Source organism: Bombina bombina, chromosome 9 (genome assembly GCF_027579735.1).
Source record: "Bombina bombina isolate aBomBom1 chromosome 9, aBomBom1.pri, whole genome shotgun sequence".
Classification (NCBI taxonomy): domain Eukaryota; kingdom Metazoa; phylum Chordata; class Amphibia; order Anura; family Bombinatoridae; genus Bombina; species Bombina bombina.
In genome coordinates this window covers 164,920,908-164,942,270 of record NC_069507.1, presented here as the reverse complement: position 1 = coordinate 164,942,270, position 21,363 = coordinate 164,920,908, and the positions used below count along the sequence as shown (strand labels likewise).

The window sequence follows — 21,363 nt, the reverse complement described above, 5'->3', positions numbered from 1 at the left end:
AGAAGACATATCAGCATTCCAACCTGACATCAACTCTAATGATATCAAAAGATGGTATCACCAATAAAATTATTAGCATGTTATAGAATAATAATAATGCTATAAAATTATGATCTGTTACTTGTTGCGCTAAAGCTTCTAACCAAAAAGTTGAGGCTGCAGCAACATCCGCTAAAAATATAGCAGGTCTAAGAAGATTACCTGAACATAAGTAAGCTTTTCTTAGAAAGGATTCAATTTTCCTATCTAAAGGATCCTTAAATGAAGTACTATCTGCCGTAGGAATAGTAGTACATTAGCAGGAGTAGAGACAGCCCCATAACCTTAGGGATTTTTTGTCCCAAAAAACTCTAATCTGTCAGATGGCACAGGATATAATTTGCTTAAACGTCTAGAAGGAGTAAATAAATTACCCAAATTATTCCATTCCCTGGAAATTACTTCAGAAATAGCATCAGGGAGATAAAACACTTCTGGAATAACTACAGGAGATTTAAAAACCTTATTTAAACGTTTACATTTAGTATCAAGAGGACCAGAATCCTCTATTTCTAATGCAAATAACACTTCTTTAAGTAAAGAACGAATAAATTTCCATCTTGAACAAATACAAAGATTTATCAGCATCAACCTCTGAGACAGAAACCTCTGAACCAGAAGAACCATTATCAGTATCAGAATGATGATGTTCATTTAAAAATTCATCTGAAAAAAGAGAAGTTTTAAAAGACTTTTATGTATACTAGAAGGAGAAATAACAGACATAGCCTTCTTAATGGATTTAAAAAATAAAATCTCTTATGTTATCAGGAACACTCTGAAAATTAGATGTTGACGGAACAGCAACAGATAATGTAACAGTACTAAAGGAAATTTTATCTGCATTAATAAGTTTGACATGACATGCAATACAAACAACAGCTGGAGAAACAGATACCAAAAATTATAGCAGATACACTTAGCTTGGTAGCTCCAGCAGTAGACAGCGATTTTCCTGTAGTATCTTCTGACTCAGATGCAACGTGAGACATCTTGCAATATGTAAGAGAAAAAACATCATATAAAGCAAAATTGATCAAATTCCTTAAATGACAGTTTCAGGAATGGGAAAAAAATGCCAGTGAACAAGCTTCTAGCAACCAGAAGCAATAAATAATGAAACTTAAATAATGTGGAGACAAAAATGACGCCCATATTTTTTAGCGCCAAAAAAGACGCCCACATTATTTGGCGCCTAAATGCTTTTGGCGCCAAAAATGACGCCACATCCGGAACGCCGACATTTTTGACGCAAAAAAACGTCAAAAAATGACGCAACTTCCGGCGACACGTATGACGCCGGAAACAGAAAAAAAATTTTGCGCCAAAAAAGTCCGCGCCAAGAATGACGCAATAAAATGAAGCATTTTCTGCCCCCGCAAGCCTAACAGCCCACAGAGAAAAAGTCAAATTTTTTAAGGTAAGAAAAAATGATTGAAACAAATGCATTTATCCCAAATATGAAACTGACTGTCTGAAAAATAAGGAATGTTGAACATTCTGAGTCAAGGCAAATAAATGTTTGAATACATATATTTAGAACTTTATAAATAAAGTGCCCAACCATAGCTTAGAGTGTCACAGAAAATAAGATTTACTTACCCCAGGACACTCATCTACATGTTTGTAGAAAGCCAAACCAGTACTGAAACGAGAATCAGCAGAGGTAATGGTATATATAAGAGTATATCGTCGATCTGAAAAGGGAGGTAAGAGATGAATCTCTACGACCGATAACAGAGAACCTATGAAATAGACCCCGTAGAAGGAGATCACTGCATTCAAATAGGCAATACTCTCCTCACATCCCTCTGACATTCACTGCACGCTGAGAGGAAAACCGGGCTCCAACTTGCTGCGGAGCGCATATCAACGTAGAATCTAGCACAAACTTACTTCACCACCTCCATCGGAGGCAAAGTTTGTAAAACTGAATTGTGGGTGTGGTGAGGGGTGTATTTATAGGCATTTTAAGGTTTGGGAAACTTTGCCCCTCCTGGTAGGAATGTATATCCCATACGTCACTAGCTCATGGACTCTTGCTAATTACATGAAAGAAAAAGGGGACAGGCGCACCCAGCGACTCACGGTATCAATTTTATTAAGGTTACACACATATGCACAATATATTGCACTAAGTAGAAGTAAGAAATTAAAAAACCTCAATAGGAATACTTATAGAGAGTTCCCTTAAGTGCTCACAAAGTATATGTATGTATCTCTGTGTTAAAGCCCTTTGTCTGCCTTTTCTTTTCACCTGAGAATTCATATGGTTGAGCCCTTATAACTTTTGTGTGCAATATTTTTTTTAATATTTTTTACTAGATAGTATTATTATGAGTGTAACTTTGTAACGTATTTTTGATGTGTTATGCGGTAATCATTCTAGAGTAAATTACGATTGCGCTCAAGCAATTGCGTTTACTTTCAACTCGTAATACCAGCGGTAAGCCCGATGAGCACAAACACCCGCAAAAAACCTTTATCGCTCACGTGCAAACGTTTGCGTTCATCTCGTAATCTGGCCCCAGTATTTTGGCAAAACGCATTAGGCATGACAAACTGATGACACCCATGACTTAGGACTCAAACTAAAGAAGCTATTCCCCTGGACTGGAAAACAATGCACAATTTATATTTAAACATTTAGGGCCAGATTTCGAGTTGAGTGTAAAATATCTCTTACACTAAAGCGATATTTGCGATCAACTGAGTAAAACCAGAGCACGCTAATGTGCGCTGGTATTACGAGTTAGGTTGCGTTCGCATTACACAGAAACATTGCCCTCACTAGAGCGCGCTTCCATAGGCTCCAATGGGAGCCTCGTTCTGATGTCATCATACGCAACACAGAACCTAAGCGCAGGGAAGGGGGTAAGTAGTGCAGCGATGGGGAGCAATTTTAAATATACATGTATATGAATATATACATATATATTTATGCATTAATATGTGTATATACACAAATTAACACATAAATATATATGTATAAAAGCAGTTCCCATAGACCACAATGAAAAGGCAATTTTCAGTGCTGTTTTTTTCTAATACCCAACACCTGCCAATCTTTAACCCCTTAAAACTGCCTAGTACAGTATTTCTTTCATGTAATTGGCAAGAGTCCATGAGCTAGTGATGTATGGGATATACAATCCTACCAGGAGGGGTAAAGTTTCCCAAACCTCAAAATGCCTATAAATACACCCCTCACCACACCCACAATTCACTTTTACAAACTTTGCCTTCTATGGAGGTGGTGAAGTAAGTTTGTGCTTGATTTCTATGATTTCTTCTATGATAAGCGCTTCTAAGCATTCTGAAGCCCAATTCCTCTCAGAGTACAGTGTTTGTCAGAGGGATGTGAAGAGAGTATCGCCTATTTGATTTTATGGTTTCCCTCGCGGGAAATCTTTTCAAGGGTTCTCTGTTATCGGTCATAGGGATTCATCTCCTACCTCCCTTTTCAGATCGACGATATACTCTTATATACCATTACCTCTTCTGATAGCTTTCAGTACTGGTTTGGCTATCTGCTATATGTGTGAATGGGTGTCTTTTGGTAAGTATGTATCATTATTTAAGATACTCTCCGCTATGGTGTTTTAAATATATGTATTTTACCTATATTTGCCATGAGTCAGGTCTATGTGTATTTCCCTTTGCAGTTTGGCAGTTTCGTTATGGGAATCATGTTTTAGGAAGTTTGTCTTACCTGGGGTATAGTCTTTTTTTCAATTTGACTTGTTTTTTTCTTTGAAAAACTTGCGGACAAATTAGGCTCACAAGGGCGCAAAATGCTGTTATTTATTACGTCATTCTTGGCGCAATAAATTTTTGTGTTTAAATGTTATTTTTTCTTTTTTACATTTTACAATATGTCTCAATCTGATCCTGTCTCAGAAGCTGCTGTAGGAACCATGCTGCCTGAACACAGTTCTACCAAAGCTAAGTGTATCTGTTGTAAACTAGTGGAGATTATATATCCAGCTGTAGTGTGTAACAGTTGTCATGATAAGCTTTTGCATGCAGAAAAGGTTTCTATTAGTGCTAGTACAGTATCTGTTAGTCCTTCAACATCTTAAGTACATGATATCCCTGTTGATATGAAAAATTATATTGCTGATGCGATACAGAAGGCTGCTAAACCACCTTCAAATAAACATAAAAGGTCTTTTAAAACTTCTCATAATACTGATGAAATTTGTAATGACCGGCAACATACTGATATATCCTCCTCTGATGAGGATCTCTCTGACTCAGAAGATTCTACTTCAGACATTGACACTGATAAATCATCTTATCTTTTTAAGATTGAGTATATTCGTTCTTTGTTAAAGGATGTGTTGATAACTTTGGATATTGAGGAGTCTGGTCCTCTTTATAATAAATCCAGTAAACGTTTAAATTCTGTCTATAAACCTCCTGTGACTACTCCTGAGGTTTTTCCTGTTCCTGATGCTATTGCTGATGTGATTGCTAAGGAATGGTCTAAGCATGGTACTTCTTTTGTTCCTTCTTCAAGGTTTAAAAAGTTGTATTCTCTGCCAGTGGCTAAATTAGAGTTTTGGGGAAAAGTCCCTAAGCTTTATGGGGCTATTTCTACTCTTGCTAAACGTACTACTATTCCTATGGAAGATAGTACATATTTTAAGGATCCTTTAGTTAGGAAGATTGAATCTTATGTAAGGAAAGCTTATATAAAGCTGTAGTGTGTAACAGTTGTCATGATAAACTTTTGCATGCAGAAAAGGTTTCTATTAGTGCTAGTACAGTATCTGTTAGTCCTTCAACATCTTAAGTACATGATATCCCTGTTGATATGAAAAATTATATTGCTGATGCGATACAGAAGGCTGCTAAACCACCTTCAAATAAACATAAAAGGTCTTTTAAAACTTCTCATAATACTGATGAAATTTGTAATGACCGGCAACATACTGATATATCCTCCTCTGATGAGGATCTCTCTGACTCAGAAGATTCTACTTCAGACATTGACACTGATAAATCATCTTATCTTTTTAAGATTGAGTATATTCGTTCTTTGTTAAAAGATGTGTTGATAACTTTGGATATTGAGGAGTCTGGTCCTCTTTATAATAAATCCAGTAAACGTTTAAATTCTGTCTATAAACCTCCTGTGACTACTCCTGAGGTTTTTCCTGTTCCTGATGCTATTGCTGATGTGATTGCTAAGGAATGGTCTAAGCATGGTACTTCTTTTGTTCCTTCTTCAAGGTTTAAAAAGTTGTATTCTCTGCCAGTGGCTAAATTAGAGTTTTGGGGAAAAGTCCCTAAGGTTTATGGGGCTATTTCTACTCTTGCTAAACGTACTACTATTCCTATGGAAGATAGTACTTATTTTAAGGATCCTTTAGTTAGGAAGATTGAATCTTATGTAAGGAAAGCTTATTTGCATTCTGGCTATATTCTCAGACCTGCCATTTCTATGGCTGATGTTGCGGCTGCATCAACTTTTTGGTTGGATAGCTTAGCACAACAGGAAAAAGACTCTGATTTGCATAGCATTGTTCTTTTGCTTCAACATGCTAATCATTTTATCTGTCAAATTTAAAGCTTCTAATCCGTTTCATTCCTTTAGTCAATGTAGAGGACAGAAAACCGATCCTTCCCCTAAAGACTCTGGCTCCAATTGGAAGCCATCCTCGAGTTGGAATAAAATCCAAGCCTTATAAGAAACCAAAGCCAGCCCTCAAGACTGCATGAAGGTGCGGCCCTCAATCCAGTTCTACTGGTGGGGGGGCAGATTGAAATTATTTCAAGACGTTTGGGCAGGTTCCATTCAGAATCATTCGATTCAGAATATTGTCTCTTAGGGGTATCGAATAGGTTTCAGAATAAGACCTCCTGTGAGAAGATTTTTTCTCTCTCACGTTCCAACAAATCCTGTGAAAGCTCAGGCTTTTCTGAAGTGTGTTTCAGATCTAGAGCTTTCAGGAGTAATTGTACCAGTTCCAATTCTGGAACACGGTCTGGGTTTTTATTCAAATCTATTCATTATCCCGAAGAAGGAAAACATTTTTTAGTCCAGTCCTGGATCTGTTTTTGAATCAGTTTGTAAGGGTCCCAACTTTCAAGATGGTGACTATAAGGACTATTCTGCCTTTTGTTCAGCAAGGTAATTACATGTCCTCAATAGACTTACAGGATGCATATCTTCACATTACGATTCATCCAGACCACTATCGGTTTCTGAGATTCTCTTTTCTAGACAAGCATTACCAATTTGTTGCTCTTCCATTTGGCCTAGCAACAGCTCCAATAATCTTTCCAAAGGTCCATGGATCCTCAGGCGGAGATGGTGGATGCGTTAGCAGTTCCTTGGTTTTACCAATCTGCTTACATTTTTCTGCCTCTAGTTCTTCTTCCAAGGGTGATCTCCAAGATCATATTGGAACAATCGCATGTGTTTCTGATAGCACCAACATGGCCTCACAGGTTTTGGTAGGCGGATCTTGTCCGGATGTCCAGTTGCCAATCTTGGGCACTTCCTTTAAGACCAGACCTTCTGTCTCAAGGGCCATTTTTACCATCAGGATCTCAAATCGCTAAATTTGAAGGTATGGAAGTTGAACGCTTAGTACTTAGTCATAGAGGTTTCTCTAACTCAGCGGTTAATACTATGCTACAGGCTCTCTTAAGTCTGTTTCAAGGAAGATTTATTATCGGGTTTGGAAAACCTATATTCCATGGTGTTCTCGTAAATTCTCTTGGCATTCTTTTAGGATTCCTAGAATTTTACAGTTTCTTCAGGATGATTTGGATAAAGGTTTGTCTGCAAGTACCTTGAAGGGACAAATCCCTGCTCTTTCTGTTTTATTTCATAGAAAGATTGCTAAACTTCCTGATATTCACTGTTTTGTTCAGGTTCCTTTTGGCTATCTCTTCTGCCAGAATAGTTTCTGAATTGTCTGCTCTATCTTGTGAGTCTAAAGCTGTTTTGCGGACTTCGTTTAAATTTCTTCCTGAGGATGTGAATTCTAACAACATTAGTAGGGAAATTGTAACATAGTAACATAGTAGATAAGGTTGAAAAAAGACTGAAGTCCATCGAGTTCAACCTATACAAATCTAAAATACTTACAAAAAGCTCCAGTTAAGCTTAAATAACCCCATTTAAATGTGACCCATTTAATACTAGCAATCATATCCATGAATTTATCCTTCCTTGTGTCCAAATCCTACAAATTCTCTGGAGAAATTGTTACACTCTTTGGATGTAGTAAGAGCTTTGAAATACTATGTTGAGGCTACTAAGGATTTCAGGAAGACTATTTGTTGTTTTTTCTAGTCCTAGGAAAGGTCAGAAAGCCTCTGCCATTTCTTTGGCATCTTGATTAAAGCTTTTGATTCACAAGGCTTATTTGGAGATGGGACAGTCTACGCCTCAGAGAATTACAGCTCATTCTACTAGATCAGTTGTCACTTCTTGGGTTTTTAAGACTGAAGCTTCAGTTGATCAGATTTGCAAAGCAGAAACTTGGTCTTCTTTGCATACTTTGCTTCTTCTGAAGCAGTCTTTGGTAGAAACGTTCTTCAGGCAGCTGTCTCAGTTTGATTCTTCTACTTATGATTTAAGTTTTTTTCTTGAAATTTATGAGAGAGACTTATTTTTTTGTGGATTTAATTTTTTTCAGCGGAAATAGCTGTTTTTATTTTATCCCTCCCTTTCTAGTGACTCTTCTGTGGTCTCCCACATCCTGGGTATTTCTATCCCATACATCACTAGCTCATGGACTCTTTCCAATTACATGAAAGAAAGCATCATTTATGTAAGAACTTACCTGATAAATTCATTTTTATGGTGGTTATGATTTTTGAATAAAAAGCACAATTTTATTTCCAGTTCCTATTTTTGTATGCTTTTTTACTCCTTATTTTTTCACCCCACTACTTGGCTATTCGTTAAACTGAATTGTGGGTGTGGTGAGGGGTGTATTTATAGGCATTTTGAGGTTTGGGAAACTTTGCCCCTCCTAGTAGGATTGTATATCCCATACGTCACTAGCTCATGGACCCTTGCTAATATGAAAGAAATTAATTTATCTGGTAAGTTCTTACATAAATTATGTTTTTTTTATGGGGGAAAAAATGCTCCATTTATTTCATAAAAAAAATTAAAGACCCTCTGTTTTGCATGCATTTGGGGCATCTGATACCTGGTTAATTTTCTGAGCACTAATTGGTACCGTGGGCTCGCAGTAACAATAACCAGTCACTTGTAATGGCTGGTTATTTATCATGCGCCCACAAACATTCAAATTTGCCCGATTGTGGGTGCGCAATAAATTAGCACTCCACTTGTAATCTAGCCCTTATTTCGTATACAATGCTGTGCTTAAATGCTGATATACTATGCATAAATATAAACAATACATTTAAAATCCATATAAGTACAATATTACAGCCTCTATTGTGATGACATTCTAAGCCATTGCCAGTGTTTATTAGGGAGTATGCTGTCCACTTGTTATTACTTTAAAAACATGAGAAAAACTGGTATACTGTACTTACACAATTTTTTCCTTTCAGTTTTCATTTTTAAGATTATAGTTCTGTGTTTCAATTGCAATGAATCCTCATGCTGACACAGAAATGGCCATTCATTCAAGCATTACCTGTTGGGTACTAATGTTCCTTCAAAGATTTGTTTGAATGTTTGTTCATCATTCCATCATTTGCTCTCAATGTTCAAATGTTAATTTAGATCATTTGAATGTTTCCCTCACATTTTGTTAACGAATGCCTTTCACAGGATAGTAAAGTGATTTTTTTTTCTTTCATGATTCAAACAACTTTCTAATTGACTTCTATTGTGTAATTTATGTATTATGTAATTTGTTATCCTTTGTTAAAAAAAGCATACTTATGTATCCTGAGGAGCAACAATGCACTACTGTGAGTTAGCTGCTGATTGGTGCCTACAGATATATGTCTTGTGTCATTGGCTTACAAGATGTGTTCAGCTAGCTCCCAGTAGTGCAGTGTTGCTCCTTTAACAATGAATACTAAGAGAATGAAACTAATTTGAGAATAGATGTAAATTGGAAAGTTGTTTAAAAGTGTATGTTCTATTTGAATCATGAAAGTAACATTTTGGATTTCATGCTACTTACGTTTAATTGAAGTTAAATATATTAATTTGCCAAAACATCCTAGTAGGGATGGTTGAATGTGCTTAAAGTGTATTTTTTTTTTTTATATTTACCTATCAAGACTAAATATTTTTTTTTTAGAAGACAACCCAAAGTATTGATCTAGGCCCATTTTGGTATATTTTATGCCACCATTTCACCACCAAATGCGATCAAACTTTAAAAAATCGTTAATTTTTTCACAAGCTTGTACAATCATGACACAAATGGTTGTAAATGCTTCTCTGGGATCCCCTTTGTTCAGCTATAGCAGACATGCATGGCTTTGGCATTGCTTTTGGGTAATTAGAAGGCCGCTAAATGGCGTTGCGCACCACACTTGTATTATGCCCAGCAGTGAAGGGGTTAATTAGGTAACTTGTAGGGTTAATTTTAGCTTTAGTGTAGAGATCAGCCTCCCACCTCACAGTTGTCACCACCAACTTAAGTACTTGCAGTTATAATATAAATATTCTGCAGTGTTGGATCCCCCCTTAGCCCCCAACCTCCCTGACCCCCCCCCCCCCTCCAAACAGCTCTCTAACCAGCTCTCTAACCCTCCTCCCTCTACCTATTTGCCACATCTTAGGTACTGGAAGCTGCCAGTACCCAGTTTGCTGCAAATTAGGCAAATTATTTACAAAAAAATAAAATAACCTTTTTTCTGTAGTGTAGCTGCCCCCCCCCCAGTACCCTCATTGCCTCTACCTCTCTCCTTCCCCCTCAATGACGTAGGTATTTTTTTATTTGGCTTCCCTGTAGTGTGGCGTAGCGGTCCCACACGCTCCCGCATCCTCCCGCCTCCTACAATGATGGGACGCCCATCATCCTCCCTCCTTACCCTCCCACCCACCAACGATCGGCACCACAAAGTATCCCTCTCTGGATCGCCGGTAACTCTGCAAATATATTTCTACAGTGCCCCGCTCTTGGGGCATGCAGAAATAGCGCAATCTCGCAATTTTGAGCGAGATTGCGGCAGAGAGAAGCCCAGAACTGCAGCGACGTACAGGGTAAGTCTCTGGTCCTTAAGGGCATAACGACCAGAATCGTATAGGGTACGGCGCTGGTCGTTAAGGGGTTAAAGAGAAAATTAGAAATACTATAACACATATATCGTTTAGAAATTTTGAATTTGAATATTGCAAAATTTCAATTGAATTATTAGAAAAGGTCAAATCGAATATTACATTTTAAGAAAGAGTTAGAATTAATATTACATTAAAACAAATGTTATACAAACATTTGAAATACAAAATGAACCAACAAATGTGTTAAAAATCGTTTAACACTGATAGCTTATATTACAAGCATCTTCCTTATAGTACTCTGCAAACATGTTTCTATACACAACTGAAGTTTACTCATACAAATTTCAGTTTTAACCAGTATGTCCCATTCCCTTGAAAGGGACATGCTACACCAGAATTATTATTGTTTGAAAAGATAGATAATCCCTTTATTACCCATTCCCTAGTTTTGCATAACCAACACAGTTACAGTATATAAATACACTTTTTACATCTGTGATTACCTTGTATCTAAGTCTCTGCAAACTGCCCCCTTATTTCAGTTCTTTTGACAGACATCCATTTTAGCTGGCTCCCTGGAACTCCACGTGCGTGAGCACAGTGTTATCTATATGATACACATGACCTAACATCCTCTAGTGTTGAAAAACTGTCAACATGCCCTGAGAGAAGAGGCGGCCTTCAAGGGCTTAGAAATTAGCATATGAACTTCCTAGGTTTATCTTTCAACTAAGAATACCAAGAGAACAAAGCAAAATTTGAAATAAAAGTAAAGTGGACAATTTTTTAAAATTACATTCTCTATCTGAATCATGAAGGTTTATTTTGGACTAGACTGTCCCTTTAAGCTATAATTATTTGTATTTGCGAAATGTACTTTATGAGTTGAGGAAAAACAACATTTATGCTTACCTGATAAATTCTTTTCTTTCCTGGAATGGAGAGTCCACAAATCCATTCTAATTACTAGTAGGAATTCAACTCCTAGCAAAAAAGTCCAAGGAGCTACCCTGAGACTTGGCTACTGATAATAAAAATATGGCACCAGAACCAAGATCTCGTCCAGGCATGGTGCCACCGCAATCCTTAGAGGCCTTGCCAGTACTTAAACACCTCCTCTGATTAGTAGCACAAAGAACCTGTACACTAAAAGAGCCGTAAACTGTAGAAAAAACTTGAGGAACTAAGGCCAGACCGAAAGGTCTCCATCAGAAGCACATGCCAGATGAGGGAGCATGAGCTTACCTAGGTTCATACCCACAAACTCTGAACCAGGAGCGGTGGAGAATTCACTAAGCCACATCTTCCTCGCCAACTACAGTTAGAGGGACGGAACCTTAAAAATTTATAGAGGCATTTCAGATCTAAAATTTCTCACTCTTGGATCAAGCACCTAAATGATTGAATCACCAAGACTACTTGCAAAACCTTACAGAGAAAAAAGGAAGAAGAAATAGGTCAAGATGCAACAGTCCTAGGCCTAACACCTTCTTAAATGAGAATAATAAGGAATCCTATCTACAAAAGATAGGAAGAAAATAATGTGAACACACATTCAAGGAGCAAGTAGCTGTAGCAGGATTCAAACCGCTAACTTTCCGCTTCTAGGAAGCTAGGCTAACCATCAGATAGCTACCATCCAAATAGATTCCTAAGATTACTAAGGAAAACATAAGACTTAGGACCATACAAGATAAATGCAAACTACACGGCAGGGGCATCGCTGGTGACCTCCTGGTTGGGCCCTGCCTGGTATTGAGCCTGGGGCTCCAGGTTCAGAGACCAGTTTGCTCTGTCTGAGCCACTGAAGAATGTTTCGGGCATAAAAAAAATCTCCTCAATGAGAGAAAGGGTAAATAATCATCTTAGAGCCCTAAAATTACTAGGCTTTTAAATATATATTTATATATAACTTCGGACAAAATAAGATGTCCCAGACAAATATATGTCCTATGGGACAATGAAAGTCACAGACATTAATAAATATCAACTCAATGTGAGAAAAATAATATAAGTTCCTATACATAAAATAGGACAACATGCATGTGGGACCTTATATTTTATAGGCAAGAAACCCTTCATAACCATTAGCCCACTGAGCTAATTGGCTGCTATATGAGAGAGATACATATAGGGACTCCCTGTACAAAATAGGATAACATAGAAACCATTATTTTTCAATAATATATATGATATGGTATAAAAAATAAATAAATTATTGAGCCCATATATAAACAAAATATTGCTGCGTCTTAAGATCACTTAGATAACTAAGTATATTGTATGCATACTACATAATACCAATACAGGTAGAAAACTCCTCAGTATGAGAGAGAAAATGTATTGCACCCTTATACATGAGAAAATATAATAAATGTGATCATGTTTTACATTGAAACTACCACCAAATGGCGGCAAATACCAGGGAAACGCAGTAAATCTTCTTAATTTGATACCATCCCCAGGATTAACCTCTAAACCAAAGGGTTGTATCCTTGCTGCAACAGGGCACAGAAAAAGGGATAACTAGATAACATTTCCTGTAAAAAATATCTGCAGTAGCCAAACTACCATGAACTGCCACTAGATGGCAACAAATACAAAGAAATCCCAGGAAAGGTTATGTATCCAAAAAGTTTCTGTAAGGCTCAGAAAATTAACCAGTACAAGCATCAAAGTTTAAAAACACCTAAAGTGCATCAACAACATACATTTGAATGCCTACTAGGCTAAAATATAACATTAAAAAGGCGATCCTCAGACCCATACCAAGTAGAGGGGAAGTTAATCTCGCACCATATATTACTTGGTGCATATAACTGCAGCGCACCAAATTTACAGATCGTGGCTAGAAATACAGAACGCTGTGGCGCTATTTCCCATGAAGGCTCTGAGGAGAAAAGCAATATATACCGGATAACCTCTTTAAATGTGTGCCTTAAAGGCTGTGACACACTGCAAGCGGAGCGGCGCGCAGCATGTAGATGCGACTGTGCGTGCTCAGTGTATCCTGCCTTTTCATCTCTGAGCACTCTGCTGCGTCAGGTCGCGTAGCTGAGCGCTCAGAGATGAAATATCTGAACTTCAGAAGCGATGCGATGCAAAGCGAAGCAGCTGCTTCGCCTAGCACCGCATCGCTTGCAGTGTGTCACAGCCTTAAGAAAAGAGACTTACTCTATTGGTGAGCAATGCGATCGCCACGTTAACAGCTGCAAGATATGAGGGAGAAAGGCATATGGCACCAAAATACATTAGCGCTGCCGCGATTAACATCAGAAAAACACTGCTGCATAAAAGGAGACTTATGCTTAACATAACATGCGGCCTCCAAATGTTTTTCTACATGAGATACCCAAGCTATCTAGTTGAGAAAGATCACAGCCGCTCTCCTCCTCAAGCTCAGCAGACTTGATGTGGAGAACGAGATATATGGACTGATCAAGGGTGAGTAGTAAGATTGTACCTGACACCATCCATCCGCCACTGCTGTCTGTACGCTGCTATTCAACAGAGATAGATAAGCCTCTACTCGCCACACACCACTCTCCGGTCCACAAATAAAGGCCTCTAGAGCCTGTGGATGGATCTGACAGAGAGTGAGACGCGTGCAGCTGCAGGCTGCAGCCGGGCTGACCCGGACTTTACACGGGTGAACTGGGGATATTATCGCCCGTAAAAATATACTTACGTCTCATGTGTATAAACTGCCCATGAACCCTCCACTGAGAAAAAAAGGAACTTACTCCAAGGGGAGCAGGAGTCATAAACCCCAAACTGCTCATGGGCCATAAAAATATCCTGATCCCAGAATAATATTGTTTCTCAGACCCATTAAGAGGGATATTTGGAGCCCGTAGGACACCCCCGATCCCTAAAGCAGCTCAGAAGTCTGCTTCTGCTGCCCAAAAATATCCCCAATATGAAGAGATATTAAATATGTCACTAGTCTCCACTGAAAACAAAATAAGGAATTTTAACCCCCAAAGTGCTATGTCCTCACCTAGAAGGTAAAAAGCACTAAGCTGTGGAGTTCAGCTGCAGGGCAGGCACAGCGTCTCAGGTATGACATACTCAGACAAACTTTGAAAGGGCCCTAAAGAGAAAGAAATGACGAGTAACCCTGGTTTTCTATAGAGGGGTAGAATAAATGTTGGAAAGTAAGCAAGGACTACCTCGCAGTCTTCCAACTGTTAAAAGCCACCATCACTCTTACTAAAGAGGATTGCATGGACACAGCATATCCCCAATCCTTGCTTGCAGGGAAAGGTACCCACTAAAGAATTAATATCTTCAGACATCATCTTCGTACATCCTCCTGATCTTCAAGGCAAAGAATCACTGGGGGTTTATGTAGGCTGACCATATTTCCTTGAGACAAAAACGGGACATTGAGCGGTCAAAAACGGGACAGGGTTAATATTCTTTATTTATATGAAAAAAAGTAAGATTTTAACAAAACTTAACTTTTATGACATGAATTTAAACTATTGAGCCAACAATTATTCTTCAGTGACAGAAGAACTCATACAAAAAATTTTAGGTAGACGTAGAGCTAGAGGGGGACTGTATTTCATCATGATTGTACCATGAATATTTGTCCTATGAAACAAATTTACACAGCAAATTTCGGTCATTCAACACCATATAATAAAACTTCTCACACTCCATGGGCTGATGTATCATGTATATGAAATTATTTTTACTTTAAATTTGATGCACACAGAAAATTGGCAAATCTATAGAAAAATAAAGCACAAATGTTCTGACTTATAAAGACACCCTATAAAATGCTTTTTATTATAACTGTTGTTAAGGGAAATAAAATTACTTATCCAATAACCATTCTAAAGATGAAGGTTCCCTCCATTAGATCACATACATCATGACCCCCCCCCCCCCCCACACACACAATATTCATTAATATTAATATATATTATGGAACTTGTCTCAGACTCATTGTCACTTTTAAACAGATGGATACCCAAGCCAAATTTGTTGTTTAAACAAAGAAAATCAAAGAGAACATGCTTATATAATAAGAAGAGCTGATTCTGAAGCTTGTGAACAAAAGTATTACAATTTAATTTATCATACAAACATGCTTTAAAAAAGTGAGATTATCCTATGTTGTCAAGGCAAATTCCCCCATATTAACTGATTTTAAAGGGTAAAAGCCTCTGAACTTGCGTTTGGTTTGAATATCTGGATAGTAGTTGTAGATTTTTTTTAGCTGAGTTGCCGAAATCATTATTACACATGTAAATGGTGGAAGAACTGATAAAAATGTGGAACTACATAGTTAATTTATAATAATAGTTATTTTATAACGTCTGTACTACAACCAGCACTGCAGCAGCATAATAATAATAAGCATATGATATAATAAATGACAATTAATTTAATTTAATTGATTGCCAGGCACAGGCACTGGTCTTATCTTGGCCGTGCACAATTCTTGCTGAAGTTCAGAACATAGACTGTAGACAGTTGAATCAATCTACTTCCAGACCAGACCATAACACTAGTTTGTATGTTCACTTCACACGTCTGTGACACAAACAAGAAGAAGATGGCAACAAGAATTATCTCTATGGTGTCTGGTGATGGTCAGGTCAGCCTATAATTCGGATGATGGTGAGGCAGTGGCTAAAGGCAGATGATTGATCATCACATCAGATCCAGATGATGACTGACTGAATCTCAGATATTTTTAGTCCGACTCCTGCCGACCCCTGTGCTGAGGCTCTCCTGAGTGTAAGTTACTAGTAAAGTATTGGCACTACTGCAGCTGAGCTAGCTAGTAATCTAACTTCCCTCACGCTGACCAGTGACCAGTCTCCCTCCTAGGCTCAGTCTGACAGCTCACAACTGAGTACTGACCTGCTGTCACTGACTCTTTATAGGCACCTATCAATTACACGCCCCTATTTTTGAAGAGCGCGAGCGGCATAGACTGCTAAGACTGCATGAAGACTGCATGCTGTGGATCATGTGGGCACGGCCACCCAACCCCAACCCGGCTGCAGTTAAAAAAAAAATAGTTTTTTAAAAAACTGCCCTCCCCGCCGGCAGGGAGTTTAAAAAAAAATTAAGTGGTGTGTGTGCAATAAAAAATTACACTTGCGCTGCCCGCATGGTCTGATGACCCTCAAAACGGGACAAAATGACTATTAATAAAGAAACGATGGTACAGGGGAAAAAACATAAAATAACGTTACTGTCCCTTTCAAAACGGGACGTATGGTCAGCCTAGGTTTATGGGAAGTGGGAGGGATACTTACAGCTTTGCAGGGGTGTTCTTTGCCTTCTCCTGGTGGCCAGGAGTTGGATTCTCACTAGTAATTAGAATGGATTTGTGGACTCTCCATGCCATTGGAAAGAAATAAACAATTAATGCATAGCAGTAACAGTAAAGACTATTATTACAGTAAAGATTTTTATGTATATTTGTTATATAGAAACAGTAGATGGGTCAATTTTAATGTGAGATTAAATTCCATCCTATCACTTCTATGTCATTTTTTATTACTTTTACCCATTTTTAAAGGGGCATGAAACCCCATTTTTTTTTCTTTCATGATTCATATAGAATATCCAATTTTAAGAAAGTTTTCAATTAAATTCTATTATCACATTTACTTCATTCTTTTGGTGTCCTTTGAATAAAAGCACATAGGTAAACTCAGCAGTGCCCAGAGCACTATATGGCAGCACTTTTGCAAGATTGCTTTTGAGCACTAGATTACAGCAGTGTTGATATGCTTCTCCAGACAGTGTGCATGACCTACCTAGGTATTCTCTCTAATGAAGAACACCTTAAGAAAAAAATTAAAAGATAATAGAAGCAATTTGGAAACATTCTTAAAATGGGATGTTCTGAATCATAAAAGAAAAAGTTTAGGTTTCCTGTCCCTTTAATTGTCACTTTTTAACAAAGTCTGAATTTTGATTGGCAGCCCTAAAAAAGAATCATATTTTCAATTAAATTGTGATACGTTACACCTGTCTACATTTATTCACTGGCACTGGTCCTATCAGATTGTCGCTACTAAGTAGGATTGTGAGACCAATCCAATTTACTATGTTCATCTGGTAATCTGCTCTTATATTTGATTTATCTAAAACTTCTTTTACATTTACCTCCGGTGAACCTGTATAATACATTACAAAAATGTTATTAAACACAGTATAAATAAAAAAAAATTTTTTTAAAATGCCTAGCAATTTTACATGTAAATAAATATGTATTAGGATAAAATTGTAGTATACTATAAAGCTGATTGGTTATATTTAATTTATTGAAATATTTATATATATATATATATACACACACAGGTATACTGTATATTTATATACCCTGGATGGATGGATGGATATATATATATATATATATATATATTATAAACTAAAGCACTGAGATTCTATATCAGTGTACAATTCCATATATTTATAATACTGGGAATATGTAGGGCTATATTACAAGTGGTGCGGTAAAAAAATTGTGATGGCGAAAACTCCTCTAGACAAAGTGAATGTCAATCCTAGCATTTTACAAACGCTAGGATTGACTGAAACAAATAAAGGGGACTTTCATTCATGAAGTATAAGATACTAGCCCATTGTTATCTAGCCCATAATGTTTGAAAACAGAAATAAATATTGGGGTTTTTTGGGCGGGGTAAGATACCGGTTAGGATTTTAAATCTTTGGCTAACTTTTTTTCCGGTCAATCTGTTTCATATGCCAGCTTAGTAAAATCACTATCATCTATCTATCTATCTATCTATCTATCTATCTATCTATCTATCTATCTATCCATAAGATATGTCTATAGTGTTTAATTGTATATACAGTCATAAATTGTGTGATTTGTATATTTTTAATTTAGAGTGTAATATATTTCCATTTTTTTCAGTTAACATTGTTCAGAAATTTGTGATCAGAAGTCTGAAACGGGGTAACACAGTGATCTATACTTTTATTTTGTTTCTTGTGTGCCCTATCACATCAGGTGCCATATAAAGATGTTATCTAAGCTAGATGTCCAGGTCTCCTTACAATAAAAAGTAAAGCTATTAGTGATATAAAATGTGATAAATATCCATCCAAAAAGAAAACCTTTTCATATAAAGTAAGAAAATATATTAAAAACAGACTATATATATAATACTTATACTACAAACCTAAAAGAAAATGAATAAGTTTACTATAAAAGTAAGCCGCCCGCTATACAGTTCTTGAAAGCAGCATCTTTATATGTTCCCTTTTTGACAACTTGGAGTTTCTGTACTGTAATCTCTTTGAATAACATTTTTCTACATTAGTTATTTTTTTTCTCTTTCTTGTTTACTACTGTGTTTTTTGTTGTTTTAAATATTAATGCTATATTGTAATTAATTCCTAATTCAAATGAATTGAAACAATACATTCTGTAAGTGACTTTTAATGCTAAACTCACTCAGGGTTTGGAGCGCAAATATATTAGTGCTATTGTGCATTGACATCAATTGAGTACAATAAACAGCACTTATATTTTTGTACCTATATTACAAGTCGAAAGTTATTTTTATTGATCGAGCGTTTGTCTAGGTCTCGTAAACATTTGTATGTTGATATCGACCAAGTGCTAAGCCACTGGAACAAAAAGACAACAGTGCATTAATTTGATGGAGTGAAATAGTGGAGTTCCTCATGTAGTTCTGTGCTATACTGTTAATAATATTGTTTTCTGGTCTAAAAAAGAACTCAATATTACAGCCGTATTTTGGATAGCGCAACACTTAAGTGACCAAATAACATAATATGCTTGCTAATAGCACTCCCTGCACTATCCATTAAAAGTACAGAGGGTTATAAAAAAAGTTTCAGCCACAATAAGATGCTTTGGTTAACCCCTTTACACCATTAGGACGTTCCATCATGCCGTCATAACAGTGATTGGCTTTAATGCCTTTAGGAAGGAAAAGAACGTCCTAGCCGATCTGGGGTCCTGCGGCCTCCTGTGCTTTCAGAATGGGAACTCAGACTGGGGGGGGGCGTGCCTAGTATCGTAGATAGTCCACCGTGATTCAACCCCACCCTTGAAATCATGTGAACGCATCGACGATTGTGTGATTTCATTTTTAAAGCAAGTGTTTAGATCAGAACTTTGTTCTGATGTTAAACACTTGACCCCCGGCATGGAGGGGTAAAATATTTAACCATCAATTTGTAATACCCAATTGTTGTTCTTTGACAAAATTTCACAAAAGATAAGGCAACCTATGCTATTGATTGTGCTGTACATGTAATCTAGCCCTCAGAGTTTCATTTTCGATTGATTTATATATACAAGAAGGTGATTGTAAAGTAAGAGGTAGAAAAATAACTTCTACCTGTAGTTGGTACATTTATAAAAAGAATTATGTAAAAAAAAAAATCAGCCCAATGATAGAGATTATATTTGTCCTGTTTCCTTTTTGAGGTGTGGCCATCATCTCTGGATTTCATTTTTTAAAGTATTTGTAGATCTGAAGGAAAACATAAGTGTTGCTCTTTACAAATGTGTGAATCGTATTCTTTACTTTCGCTCATTTTGGACCATGCTGGTTTCGGACTGTGCTAGAAGATATTAGTCCTTCAGTATAATAGTGATAACACAGATTTCAAATCATCTTCTCTTTTTGTAATATTATTGTTATTTCCCCAATGGTTTCATTACACTTCTCTTCAATCATCCAAGCTATTTTATTTATATCCCCCATGTTATTCTGTCCCTCTGTCATTCCTTCACAACCAACTATTCTGATAACATGTTCTGTTGTTCTAATCAGGCATAAAACCTATTAACCTGTAATCTCTAGTCCATTAACACACAAATGGTCATCTATCCCGCTAAACACACTTCCAAGAAACATCTTTTTAGCTAGATGTGTCACAAAACTAAATTTTATTAGGTATTTGTACATGTAAAAGGAAACTTAAAAGTCGAAAAAAGGCAGATTTAAAAGCCTTATTGCGCTTCACAAATGTGTGAATCATATACTTTTACTCTCTTTGGCCTCTGCTGGGGGATAATTCCACATAACTATTTCTCTTTCAGAATGATAGCTATACACATCCCTTGTTCTAGTACTATTCTGAGGAAGGAAATACATTTTCAACTGCTGCCAAATATGTATCACATGGTTATCTCTCATAGAAGGCAAGGATATTGAGTGAGACACTATCCTTGTTCTCATATGAGGCTGATAGATTTTTTGGAACTGATGAAGGATGGATCTGAATATGTTAGCACCATACAAAGAACCAAAATGTTTGCATTTGATGGATGTAGTTCTCTTTCTGGAGGAGATAATGCTGTGGTATAAATGTTTTTATGGGCCACAGTGGGCGTTAAAGTCTAGATCTATTTACAAGACAGTACAAAAGAAAAATCAGTCACACAGTTTTTCATAGGTTTAGAGACTTCATAGCAAAGAGTAAAATACTCATATAAATATGCACGCCTTTGTAATCAATTGACATTCAAAGAATATAAAGATGAGTCTATGAGGCCTATTTATCATATGTCTGTCGGACCTGATCCGACAGTGCGGATCAGGTCCGACAGACATCGCTGAATGCGGAGAGCAATACGCTCTCCATATTCAGCATTGCACCAGCAGCTCACAAGAGCTGCTGGTGCAACGCCGCCCCCTGCAGACTCGCGGCCAATCGTCCGCCAGCAGGGCGTGTCAATCAACCTGATCGTACTCGATCGGGTTGAATTCCGGCAATTCCTGTCCGCCTCATCAGAGCAGGCGGACAGGGTTATGGAGCAGCGGTCTAAAGACCGCTGCCTCATAACTGCTGTTTTTGGCGAGCCTGCAGGCTCGCCAGAAACACGGGGCATCAAGCTCCATCCGGAGCTTGATAGATAGGCCCCTATCTGTTTTCAGCTCTAAAAAATGTTTTTTGAACATTTTTGCAGAAAAGTAGTTTCTATTCAAACTTTGGGGTCAATTCCAATCTCTCCAATTTTTTTTGTCAATATTTAAAAAAAAAACAGACACTTTTTTTGTTAACAAAATGATCACAATCATTACGAGTCAAACAGCTGAGATTGGTTGCTGCAACGAGATTCGGCACCCTGAACTATGATAATAAATAATGATCAC

General features: G+C 37.2%; 1 protein-coding gene across 1 annotated transcript in view; it reads left to right on the top strand.

Annotated features, from left to right (window-relative positions):
• PDZD7 (PDZ domain containing 7) overlaps window positions 1–21,363 on the top strand; it is a 192,844-nt gene that overhangs the window by 72,853 nt on the left and 98,628 nt on the right. The window contains exon 9 of the mRNA XM_053692951.1: window positions 18,141–18,182. Coding sequence (XP_053548926.1) covers window positions 18,141–18,182 — 42 coding nt within the window. The remainder of the gene's footprint in view (window positions 1–18,140; window positions 18,183–21,363) is intronic.